This window comes from Doryrhamphus excisus, chromosome 1, assembly GCF_030265055.1.
Source record: "Doryrhamphus excisus isolate RoL2022-K1 chromosome 1, RoL_Dexc_1.0, whole genome shotgun sequence".
Lineage (NCBI taxonomy): Eukaryota > Metazoa > Chordata > Actinopteri > Syngnathiformes > Syngnathidae > Doryrhamphus > Doryrhamphus excisus.
Window position 1 is genome coordinate 43,218,499 of NC_080466.1, and position 13,522 is coordinate 43,232,020.

At 37.3% G+C, this 13,522-nt stretch overlaps 1 protein-coding gene across 3 annotated transcripts in view; it reads left to right on the forward strand.

Annotated features, from left to right (window-relative positions):
- Window positions 1–13,522, forward strand: part of LOC131105088 (semaphorin-3F-like) — a 73,659-nt gene that overhangs the window by 55,913 nt on the left and 4,224 nt on the right. For all 3 annotated transcript variants that reach the window (XR_009119894.1, XM_058052884.1, XM_058052974.1), the window contains 8 exons: window positions 818–932; window positions 7,008–7,077; window positions 7,171–7,315; window positions 7,521–7,743; window positions 11,618–11,706; window positions 11,834–11,875; window positions 12,100–12,256; window positions 13,316–13,399. Coding sequence is in view for 2 of the 3 variants with exons in the window: in XM_058052884.1 (XP_057908867.1) it covers window positions 818–932; window positions 7,008–7,077; window positions 7,171–7,315; window positions 7,521–7,743; window positions 11,618–11,706; window positions 11,834–11,875; window positions 12,100–12,256; window positions 13,316–13,399 (925 nt within the window). In the remaining variant the exon portion in view is untranslated. The remainder of the gene's footprint in view (window positions 1–817; window positions 933–7,007; window positions 7,078–7,170; window positions 7,316–7,520; window positions 7,744–11,617; window positions 11,707–11,833; window positions 11,876–12,099; window positions 12,257–13,315; window positions 13,400–13,522) is intronic.

A 13,522-nucleotide genomic window follows, 5' to 3' on the forward strand; every position in this document is an offset into this window, starting at 1 on the left:
AATGACTTACATGAGGCGGCACGGTGATCGAGTGGTTAGCGCGCAGACCGCACAGCTAGGAGACAAGGGTTCGATTCCACCCTCGGCCATCTCTGTGTGGAGTTTGCATGTTCTCCCCGTGCATGAGTGGGTTTTCTCCGGGTTCCTCCCACATTCCAAAAACATGCTAGGTTAATTAGCCACTCCAAATTGTCCATAGGTATGAATGTGAGTGTGAATGGTTGTTTGTCTATATGTGCCCTGTGATTGGCTGTGATTCAATGAATGAATGAATGAATGACTTACATGCACATAATCAACCAGGGTGTATTAAGTGTATTAGAAAATATTACGTAACATATGATGTGTATTATATTCCATTTGTGTCCTAACTGCATCATAAGCGCAATTCAATGAATTATTGTGGCCACTAGGTGTCACCAAATGAACCAACCACCACCCCTTTAACTTAAAGGCAGCCCATATTAAATGATATACTGTTGATACATAAGTACGTAAGTACCACCGGATTCAAACTATGACAGAATACTGTAGAGCGGCTTTGCCCACAGGATGCGGTTCTGCAATGGCTGCCATTTACTGTATATCCTCACGTCAAAGTTTATTGTTTTTAACGATGCTCGCTGTCTAAATCCCCCCAGTCTTAGCTCCTTCCTCCACCACAGATGGAAAACTATAAATATGACAATGCGTACGTGTTTATCATACGCCGCCCGCCACCCTCCCCGATGCAAACCAGTATGTTCACGTCTGTGTGGGAGGTTCCACCTGCGCTTTGCGTCTCATAAGAAACCATCAAATGTTTCCGTTGCGGTAGAACGATGATGGAGGTCACTGCTGCCTGGTCAACAAGTGGAGCACCTTCTTGAAGGCCAGGCTCATCTGCTCGGTGCCGGGGGCCGACGGGATGGAGACGCATTTTGATGAGCTTCGTGAGTATGAAATTTACACTATAAAGCGGCATTGTCTTTATGTTGTGGTGGCGGCAGACCGTTATGCCCCCCCCCCAGTCTTCAGTGTGGTTTTAGTTAACATTGAAATAATCCTTAAAATTACGTACTTATGCCAAATTATGGCAAAGTCCATTTGTACACGTATATTTTTACACATATTTTACACGTAAAAGTGTCATGTAGTCTGCTATATGTGCACTTTGAGATCATTTATTTGATGTAAAGTGCATTATAAATTTATTTTTATTATTATTATTATTATTACGACCAGTCCAGGTGTACCCCGCCTCTCGCCCCAAGAAGCTGGGATAGGCTCAGCACCCCCCACGACCCTTGCGAGGAAAAGCGGTAGAAAATGAATGAATGAATGAATTTATTATTATTATTATTATCATTATTATCATTATTATCATTATTATCATTATTATCATTATTATCATTATTATTATTATTATTATCATTATTATTATTATTATTATTATTATTATTATTATTATTATTACGACCAGTCCAGGGTGTACCCCGCCTCTCGCCCCAAGACAATGGCATAGGCTCCAGCACCCCCCGCGACCCTCGTGAGGATAAGCGGTAGAAAATTAATGTATTATTATTATTATTATTATTATTATTATTATTATTATTATTATTATTATTATTATTATTATTATTATTATTATTATTATTATTATTACGACCAGTCCAGGGTGTACCCCGCCTCTCGCCCCAAGACAGCTGGGATAGGCTCCAGCACCCCCTGCGACCCTCGTGAGGATAAGTGGTAGAAAATGAATGTATTATTATTATTATTATTATTATTATTATTATTATTATTATTATTATTATTATTATTATTATTATTATTATTATTATTATTATTATTATTATGTGCTTGTGTCCCTTTTTTCAGGAGCATTTTGTAAACATCAGACCACATCAAATAACGAAATTGATAAAACAGCTACTTCGACCATCAAAAGGTTGTCTCAAGCCATGATGCCAGGTTGTACGTTGAGTTTCAATGAAATATTTTGGAAAGAACAGGCGGGCCATATTCAAACACTTGGCGGGCCGGATGTGGCCCCCGGGCCGTAGGTTGCCCACCCCTGATCTATACTGTATGTCGGTAGAAGTATTGGACTGAATAGAAAAAAAGACAAATGATGAGATTTATGAAAGACGTATTGGGTCAGGACCCCCCAAACGTGTCCTGCTTGGAGACGCTTATGAATGGCGGACCCACACGTTGGCCTTCGTCTCATTTTATGGCCCATCCAGGGTACAGTTACGCAATCTAAGAACCCCTCCCCCTGCATGTCACTTCCTTCCAAGATGTCGGAAGTCCTTCCTTCCATCGGATGGAATGTGTGTGACTGACAATGGTAGCCTCTGTGTTGACTCGGGACTGACTCGGGACTGACTCGGGACTGACTCGGGACTGACTCGGGACTGATGCACAGGATGGCTGATGCTCTCCAACTCAGGGAGCCTGATTATAGCTACTAGTCTTTATCACCATGACGCATTTCTTGCTTTCATCTGGTCCCAGCTGCAGTCCCGTAAGCACCGTTTGCTTTTTTACAGGTGACAATTATTGAAAGGCCTTTGAACAACCGCCAAGGTGACACACACCTGAGAAATCTGGGACACATGGGTCCATGTGTGCCGTCTTGTACAGTTCGGAGAAATCTACTCATTTATCTACTCACCTTTGTAAACAGGGCTCCAATTTTAGGGTCACTGCTGACACGCGGGCGAATCATGATCATTCGGTTTTGGTGCCATCTAAATCATTTTCATGTAGGTCTACAGAGAAGGTATATACAGTCATCTAAATCATTGTTATGTAGGTCTATGGAGAAGGTATATACAGTAATCTAAATCATTGTTATGTAGGTCTACAGAGAAGGTATATACAGTAATCTAAATCATTTTGATGTAGGTCTATGGAGAAGGTATATACAGTAATCTAAATCATTGTGATGTAGGTCTATGGAGAAGGTATATACAGTAATCTAAATCATTGTTATGTAGGTCTATGGAGAAGGTATATACAGTCATCTAAATCATTGTGATGTAGGTCTACAGCGAAGGTATATACAGTAATCTAAATCATTGTTATGTAGGTCTATGGAGAAGGTATATACAGTCATCTAAATCATTTTGATGTAGGTCTATGGAGAAGGTATATACAGTAATGTAAATTAATGTGATGTAGGTCTACAGAGAAGGTATATACAGTAATCTAAATCATTTTGATGTAGGTCTATGGAGAAGGTATATACAGTAATCTAAATTATTTTGATGTAGGTCTACAGAGAAGGTATATACAGTAGTCTAAATTAATGTGATGTAGGTCTATGGAGAAGGTATATACAGTAATCTAAATCATTTTGATGTAGGTCTACAGAGAAGGTATATACAGTCATCTAAATCATTTTGATGTAGGTCTACAGAGAAGGTATATACAGTAATCTAAATCATTTTCATGTACGTCTACAGAGAAGGTATATACAGTAATCTAAATCATTTTGATGTAGGTCTACAGAGAAGGTATATACAGTCATCTAAATCATTTTCATGTAGGTCTATGGAGAAGGTATATACAGTAATCTAAATCATTTTGATGTAGGTCTACGGAGAAGGTATATACAGTCATCTAAATCATTTTCATGTAGGTCTATGGAGAAGGTATATACAGTAATCTAAATCATTGTGATGTAGGTCTATGGAGAAGGTATATACAGTAATCTAAATCATTGTGATGTAGGTCTATGGAGAAGGTATATACAGTAATCTAAATCATTGTGATGTAGGTCTACTATGGAGAAGGTATATACAGTAATCTAAATCATTGTGATGTAGGTCTACAGAGAAGGTATATACAGTAATCTAAATTATTTTGATGTAGGTCTATGGAGAAGGTATATACAGTCATCTAAATCATTTTCATGTAGGTCTACAGAGAAGGTATATACAGTCATCTAAATCATTGTGATGTAGGTCTATGGAGAAGGTATATACAGTCATCTAAATCATTTTGATGTAGGTCTACAGAGAAGGTATATACTGTCATCTAAATCATTGTGATGTAGGTCTACAGAGAAGGTATATACAGTAATCTAAATCATTGTGATGTAGGTCTACAGAGAAGGTATATACAGTCATCTAAATCATTGTGATGTAGGTCTACAGAGAAGGTATATACAGTAATCTAAATCATTGTGATGTAGGTCTATGGAGAAGGTATATACAGTAATCTAAATCATTGTGATGTTGGTCTACAGAGAAGGTATATACAGTCATCTAAATTATTTTGATGTAGGTCTATGGAGAAGGTATATACAGCAATCTAAATCATTGTTATGTAGGTCTATGGAGAAGGTATATACAGTAATCTAAATCATTGTTATGTAGGTCTATGGAGAAGGTATATACAGTAATCTAAATCATTGTGATGTAGATCTATGGAGAAGGTATATACAGTAATCTAAATCATTTTGATGTAGGTCTACAGAGAAGGTATATACAGTCATCTAAATCATTGTGATGTAGGTCTATGGAGAAGGTATATACAGTCATCTAAATCATTTTGATGTAGGTCTATGGAGAAGGTATATACAGTCATCTAAATCATTGTGATGTAGGTCTATGGAGAAGGTATATACAGTAATCTAAATCATTGTGATGTAGGTCTACAGAGAAGGTATATACAGTAATCTAAATCATTTTGATGTAGGTCTACAGAGAAGGTATATACAGTAATCTAAATCATTTTGATGTAGGTCTACAGAGAAGGTATATACAGTCATCTAAATCATTTTGATGTAGGTCTACAGAGAAGGTATATACAGTCATCTAAATCATTTTGATGTAGGTCTACAGAGAAGGTATATACAGTAATCTAAATCATTGTGATGTAGGTCTACAGAGAAGGTATATACAGTAATCGAAATTATTTTGATGTAGGTTTACAGAGAAGGTATATACAGTCATCTAAATCATTTTGATGTAGGTCTATGGAGAAGGTATATACAGTAATCTAAATTATTTTGATGTAGGTCTATGGAGAAGGTATATACAGTCATCTAAATCATTGTGATGTAGGTCTACAGAGAAGGTATATACAGTGAAGAAAATAAGTATTTGAACACCCTGCTATTTTGCTATTTCTCCCACTTAGAAATCATGGAGGGGTCTGAAATTTTCATCGTAGGTGCATGTCCACTGTGAGAGAGATAAACTAAAAAGAAAAATCCAGAAATCACAATGCATGATTTTTTAACAATTTATTTGTGTGATACAGCTGCTAATAAGTATTTGAACACCTGAGAAAATGAATGTTAATATTTGGTACAGTAGCCTTTGTTTGCTATTACAGAGGTCAAACGTTTCCTGTAGTTTTTCACCAGGTTTGCACACACTGCAGGAGGGATCTTGGCCCACTCCTCCACACAGATCTTCTCTAGATCAGTCAGGTTTCTGGGCTGTCGCTGAGAAACACGGAGTTTGAGCTCCCTCCAAAGATTTTCGATTGGGTTCAGGTCTGGAGACTGGCTGGGCCATGCTAGAACCTTGATATGCTTCTTACGGAGCCACTCCTTGGTTTTCCTGGCTGTGTGCTTCGGGTCGTTGTCGTGTTGGAAGACCCAGCCACGACCCATCTTCAATGCTCTGACAGAGGGAAGGAGGTTGTTCCCCAAAATCTCACAATACACGGCCCCAGTCATCCTCTCTTTAATGCAGTGCACTCGTCCTGTCCCATGTGCAGAAAAACACCCCCAAAGCATGATGCTACCACCCCCATGCTTCACAGTAGGGATGGTGTTCTTCGGATTGTACTCTTCATTCTTCTTCCTCCAAACACGCTTATTGGAATTATGACCAAAAAGTTCTATTTTGGTCTCATCTGACCATAAAACTTTCTCCCATGACTCCTCTGTATCATCCAAATGGTCATATGCAAACTTAAGACGGGCCTTGACATGTGCTGGTTTAAGCAGGGGAACCTTTCGTGCCATGCATGATTTCACATCATGACGTCTTAGTGTATTACCTACAGTAACCTTGGAAACGGTGGTCCCAGCTCTTTTCAGGTCATTGACCAAGTCCTGTCGTGTAGTTCTGGGCTGATTCCTCACCTTTCTTAGAATCATTGAGACCCCACGAGGTGATATCTTGCATGGGGCTCCACTCCGATTGAGATTGACCGTCATGTTTAGCTTCTTCCATTTTCTAATGATAGCTCCAACAGTGGACCTTTTTTCACCAAGCTGCTTGGTAATTGCTCCGTAGCCCTTTCCAGCCTTGTGGAGGTGTACAATTTTGTCTCTGGTGTCTTTGGACAGCTCTTTGGTCTTCGCCATGTTACAAGTTAAAGTCTTACTGATTGTATGGGGTGGACAGGTGTCTTTATGCAGCTAACGACCTCAAACAGGTGCATCTGATTCAGGATGATACATGGAGTGCAGGTGGACTTCTAATGGGCAGACTAACAGGTCTTTCAGGGTCAGAATTCTAGATGATACACAGGTGTTCAAATACTTATTTGCAGCTGTATCACACAAATAAATTGTTAAAAAATCATGCATTGTGATTTCTGGATTTTTCTTTTTAGTTTATCTCTCTCACAGTGGACATGCACCTACGATGAAAATTTCAGACCCCTCCATGATTTCTAAGTGGGAGAAATAGCAAAATAGCAGGGTGTTCAAATACTTATTTTCTTCACTGTACAGTCATCTAAATTATTTTGATGTTATTTTAGAATAAAAGACGCCATTGTAGCTTAAACTCCTGTTAAAATGTCACATGACCGCCCTGACCTTTACATCGCTCCTTAAGCTTCTTGTGGGATTTGTGATATTTTCCCCGCGTAAAGACACAATCCCACTTTCTCTAAATCCAATAATCAGTAGCATGTTTCTTCAACAAAGTTCAAAGTTCAGCTTCCAAGCGGAGAAAGTTGGCTCCATAGAAGCTGATGTGATGATTGTTGACGAGGAACTCCATGCTGTACTTTGCTTCTCGTGTTAAAATGATTCTTTTGTCTTCCAGGGGATGTTTACATTCAGCCAACACAAGACACCAAAAATCCTGTCATCTATGGAGTTTTTTCTGTTTCTGGGTTAGTACTTTTGTACACAATACATCATATGAATTTAATAATCCATATTGTTGTTGACGTTCCTGATTATTACCAAGCCTGTTCCTGTCTTAGGTCGGTATTCAAAGGCTCGGCAGTGTGCGTCTACTCCATGGCCGACATCCGCATGGTCTTTAACGGACCCTTTGCACACAAAGAAGGTCCCAATTACCAGTGGGTGGCCTACACCGGAAAGATCCCGTACCCCCGACCAGGCACGGTAAGTCCCACCTTTAGAAGGTCTAACCTTACGAGGACCCCGCACGTGAATCCCGCCGCAAGCTGGCATAACATTGACTTTTCTCTGAGCTTAACCACAAATAGAAACCATGTCGGTAAAATCCAGCGTCAGCGGCTTTAAACTGGACTTTCTGTTTTTCTTCACCTGCGCTTGCTGAATGTTGTTGATTGCGTTCCGTCTGCAGTGCCCTGGAGGTACGTTCACCCCCAACATGAAGTCCACTAAGGACTACCCGGATGAAGTGATCAACTTCATGAGGAATCACCCCGCCATGCACAATCCGGTGTACCCAGTCCACAAGCGCCCCCTAGTGGTCCGGACCAACGTGGACTATGAGTTCACCACCATCGCCGTGGACCAGGTGACGGCGGCAGATGGCAACTATGAGGTGCTTTTCTTAGGAACGGGTGAGTCTCGTTATTCTCTGATAGCTGTTAGCTGTTAGCAGATTCAGAGGAGAGAATGGAAGTTTATACCATAAACTATACCATTGCTTTAATGTTGTTGTTTGATGCTTTTCTATTACATATTTACTGTATTGATATTTGTCATTTTATATAACGTTGTTCTTATTTTCAGCACTCCTTTCTCCCATCAAAGTGCTTTTGCTCTTTGTTCAGGCTGCGTTTGTAAATAAGAATTTGTTCTTAAATTGCTTGCCTGGGTAAATAAAAGTAAAATAAAATAATAAAAAAATAATAAAAATAAAGTTTTAGTGGGTGAAGTAAAATAAAAATAAAAATAAAAATAAAAATAAAAATAAAAATAAAAATAAAAATAAAAATAAAAATAAAAATAAAAATAAAAATAAAAATAAAAATAAAATTAAATTAAATTAAATTAAATTAAATTAAATTAAAATAAATTAAAATTAAAATTAAAATTAAAATTAAAATTAAAATTAAAATTAAAATTAAAATTAAAATTAAATAAAAATATATAAAAATAATAAAAATTAAAGTGTTAATGGGTGAAGTCGAGTCGCTGAAAGAAATCCCAAGTCAGTGGTGGGCTCGTCTCTCCTGCGATCGTTTGTCAAGATAAAAGCATTCTTTCTTTTGTGCTGGGGTGGAAATGCAACCTATCAAAGCGTCATTCTAGTCACATGTAGTAAACACCAGGGTATTTTTACCTGGAGGGCAGTGGTAGATTTAACAGCAGGGGGCAGGAGGGGGAGAAGCAGGGGGTACGAAGGACAGAGGTGGAAACATACATCTATCACCTTAATCTTGCACACTTGAAGCTTTAGTAAGACGGCCGAGTGACAGCAGTAAGCCGACCCCACATGATGCATGTATGACGTCTGTCATCCAACGTCTTTGTTCATGTGTTCGTTACGGGGAGGAGACTAATGGCTTCCTGTGGAGGAGGAATGCGCTTGCATTCAGACACGAGCATTCAGCCCGACACTAAAGACTCCATGCTGAAGTCATAATAACGCATCTCACAGGAATGCCAACACAAATGTGGCAACCCGCTGAAGGCCAAAGATGGAGGATACAGAAAGTTGATTTTAGTGGAAGTGGAACAGAGCCTCACGTCACTGAGCAAAGGTTCGATGAACAGACCCGTGCGATTGTTACGGGTCCCAAGCGTGGGCATCGTAAAGCAGATCATTTACCTGAATGGTAATGGTAATGGTTTTATTACATTTGAACATGCATCAGATTACAATTGAATGCATCACATAATCAGTTCCCAGTTCCACATGTCCAAAAGGAGTAGGGAGAAGCAAAGCTTATTAAATCCTACCCCTCCATCTGGTACTTTTACAATCAGTAACTGTTACATTTGTTCACTTCCGGCTTTCCTAATATCGTTACATTTAAAAAAAAAATTTAATTTTTACAATCAGTAACTGTTACATTTGTTCACTTCCTGCTTTCCTAATATAATTTAAGTTTTTTTAATTATTTTTTTTAATTTAAATTTAAATTTTTACAATCAGTAACTGTTACATTTGTTCACTTCCTGCTGTCCTAATATCGTTCCATTTTTTTAATTAATTTTAATTTTCACAATCAGTAACTGTTACATTTGTTCACTTCCTGCTTTCCTAATATAATTTAAGTTTTTTTAATTATTATTTTTTTAATTTAAATTTAATTTTTTACAATCAGTAACTGTTACATTTGTTCACTTCCTGCTGTCCTAATATCGTTACATTTTTTTAAAATTAATTTACATTTTTACAATCAGTAACTGTTACATTTGTTCACTTCCTGCTGTCCTAATATCGTTACATTTTTTTAAAAATTAATTTTAATTTTTACAATCAGTAACTGTTACATTTGTTCACTTCCTGCTTTCCTAATATAATTTCAGTTTTTTTAATTATTATTTTTTTTAATTTAAATTTAATTTTTTACAATCAGTAACTGTTACATTTGTTCACTTCCTGCTGTCCTAATATCGTTACATTTTTTTAAATTAATTTTAATTTTTACAATCAGTAACTTACATTTGTTCACTTCCTGCTTTCCTAATATAATTTAAGTTTTTTTAATTATTATTTTTTTAATTTAAATTTAATTTTTTACAATCAGTAACTGTTACATTTGTTCACTTCCTGCTGTCCTAATATCGTTACATTTTTTTAATTAATTTTAATTTTTACAATCAGTAACTGTTACATTTGTTCACTTCCTGCTTTCCTAATATAATTTAAGTTTTTTTTAATTATTATTTTTTTTAATTTAAATTTAATTTTTTACAATCAGTAACTGTTACATTTGTTCACTTCCTGCTGTCCTAATATCGTTAAATTTTTTTAATTCATTTTAATTTTAACAATCAGTAACTGTTACATTTGTTCACTTCCTGCTTTCCTAATATAATTTAAGTTTTTTTAATGATTATTTTTTTAATTTAAATTTATTTTTTTACAATCAGTAACTGTTACATTTGTTCACTTCCTGCTGTCCTAATATGGTTACATTTTTTTAAAATTAATTTTAATTTTTACAATCAGTAACTGTTACATTTGTTCACTTCCTGCTTTCCTAATATAATTTAAGTTTTTTTAATGATTATTTTTTTAATTTAAATTTAAATTTTTACAATCAGTAACTGTTACATTTGTTCACTTCCTGCTTTCCATAATACAGTTTAAGGTTTTTTGGTGGGGTTTTTTTGCTTTTTTTAAATAATGCACCTCGTACCGAAGTAGAGAAGTATTGGATGACGTTTTTAGCTAATTGGTTGTTTTTATGCATTATTTTAGCCGGTTGAAAATTAACTGTATCAGCAAGTTGAAGTAATTGTGATTTTAGAAATAAGGAGTTAGTATGTTCTCTGTAGGCGGCATTATGAATTATCCTTACCGACCTTTTTTGCAGTACATTTAGCGAGTGAAGATTGCTTTTATAGTTATTAGCCCATATTTCCACACAATAAGTAAGATATGGTAGAACCAGAGAGCAATAAAGAGTGCGGAGTGATTTCTGATTGAGAACAAATTTTGCTTTGTTCAATGCTGAAATATTTTGGCCACCTTATGTTGTATATTTGTAATATGAGGTTTCCAGCTCAATTGAAATGCAGGCAGAACAGCAAAGTGAGGACGATGCGTTCCCTTGCAGATTGCGTCTCTTTATTTAACACACACAAACTCAGATACAAAATACATATCTTTCAAATCACTCCAGCTATTTGCATTTCCATTCTCAATTACTTATCACTTTAACATCACTTGTACATTTCACATTTCCAAGTCATCTAATTTCCTTGCGACTAATCACATTAATTGCATTTGTTTGTTCTAACAACCCTTTTAAAGCATTCTCCAACATGCTTACTTTGTGACATATGTCATCGAAAATGTTCACATTTGTGCTCAAACGTCTGTAAATCCCACAGATTAGTGGAGCAATTCTCAAGAATATGATGATGTATCCTGGTAACTTCCTGTAACACACTTACATACAAAATGACACCATTTTTATGACTATTGAAATACCCCACACTTCCACTGGGTGGCGATGTAACCAAGAGTTCAAGTAGCGGTTATGTCTTTGATGTTTATACAACAAACGTTCTCGATAACGAATCAAATCAGCGGTTAATTCCACAAGATAACCACTAAATTAAATCTATGTGGACGCGATATTTTGGAGTGTGCCATACGATGAAGGTCAGGAGAACAGTGAATCCATCCAAGAATTATTAGCCTCGTCTGCTGGAGGCTGCCCTGAGAACGAAACGGGGAACCGGGGGGCTGCCGACAGGGGCGGTTGCACAACGCCAGGTGTGTGACTGACAGGTGTGTGTGTGTGTCCGCAGACAAAGGGACCGTTCAGAAGGTTATCGTTCTGCCCAGGGATGACCTCCAGACTGAGGAGCTGGTCCTGGAGGAGGTAGAGGTCTTCAAGGTGAATTCATCTCATTCAGTACACAAGATATGGAAATAATAATATAGCAAACTTCTTTATAATTTATTATTTGCATATTCTGATGAGTTCAGGTGATTTTATTGAAAGTATATGTTTTATATTTAAGGTTCCAACTCCAATTACGACAATGAAGATCTCATCCAAAAGGGTAAGCATGAATGATGCTTGGTTGAAGTTCATGTTGTACTGTAATATTACTGTAAAAACTGCCAGCTGGCACTTTAGCCCGAGTATATGATTTAATACCAAAATACAGGGTTCTCATTCATCAAAACGCCTGAATTTAATGTGGTATTTTTGAAGTTTTAAAGGTGTTTTTAAATGCTTCTTCTTCGGTCTAATTCCAAGTGGTGTCAACGTTTCCCTCAACAGCAACAGCTGTACGTGTCATCCGCGGTCGGGCTGACCCAGCTGGCTCTTCATCGCTGTGACGTGTACGGCGAGGCGTGCGCCGACTGCTGTTTGGCCAGAGACCCTTACTGCGCCTGGGACGGGAAGTCGTGCTCCCGTTACTCTGCTTCCCAGAAGAGGTGAGCACCGACAGGGTTTGCGGCGTAGCACCAAAACTAACCGAGTGACTCGGTCGTTTGATTATGAGCATGGCAGAGTGAATCACAGACTCATCGTTTTTGGCGTGTATTCATAACAAGCTAAACACTTATGAGCTATGCACATTTTTTAGCCTCCAAAGTAAAATAAATAAAAACTGACTCATTTTTCACTTAGTGATGAAAATGAAATGCAAATTTCTAGTTTGCGATTATACCTCGTATAGAATGATGCACAGTAGTCCCTCTTTTATCACTGTTAATTGGTTCTAGACCCGACTGTGACAAATACATTTCCAAAAGTAGGAATCCTTACTATTCCTTCATATTTTCAGATAAAACAATAAAATAAAACCTGTTTACTACTTTCTAAATGCAGTTTTTTACATTATTAGAGCCTTCTAGACATGGAATAACACCCCTATAGTCAATGTTACACTGGTGTTACCCAATGTAGGAGACATAATAAAAGTAAATAAGCCATCTGAGACAAAAATAAGACGTTGCTATAAATGTGTTCCCCAGGGTAGCTGAGTGAGGGGCGGACAGGAAGTGGTGATGTAGTTCAAAGTAGTTTTATCTTGGCATGGAACAGTAGCCTGTGTCTTTATCAGGAATTTTTATTTGGGATTATTGTGATTGTTGTGAGATCTTTCAAACCTGCAATAAAAGCCTGTTGTTCCAGCTATCACTATATGTTATATGCGATATGTGTCTCTCAGAACATTACAGGAACATTACTGGCACCTAGTGGCTGTCGTTGGAAGCAGACTATTACATACAATGGGACTTCTACATATATATATATATATGTATCTTATTTCATTTAGCCATTTTTATGCTGGCTTAAATTTGCTTAATATGCATATTATTTTCCTAATATGCCGTATTCAATGACAAAACAGCATAATTTATTAATTCATATATTTTTGAAAAACTATGACAGAAATGACATAGCATCACAATGTATGACTTTGAATGGCTTTGAATGGCTTCCTGCTGCTTTATGCCTTTCTTTTGTCTCCTTATCCGCCCCTACTGGTCTGACCCCTTTAGACGTAGCCGGAGGCAGGACGTCAAGTACGGGAACCCCATTCGCCAGTGTCGAGGCTTCAACTCCAACGGTGAGGCGCCCGTTCTTCAGACTCTGAGAGTTGTGTTTATTGATCAGGCCACGAGTGTGAAAGTAACGACGCGTCTCCCTGGTACTTAAAAAAGACGAGTAATGGTAGTATTCTGACAGTTTT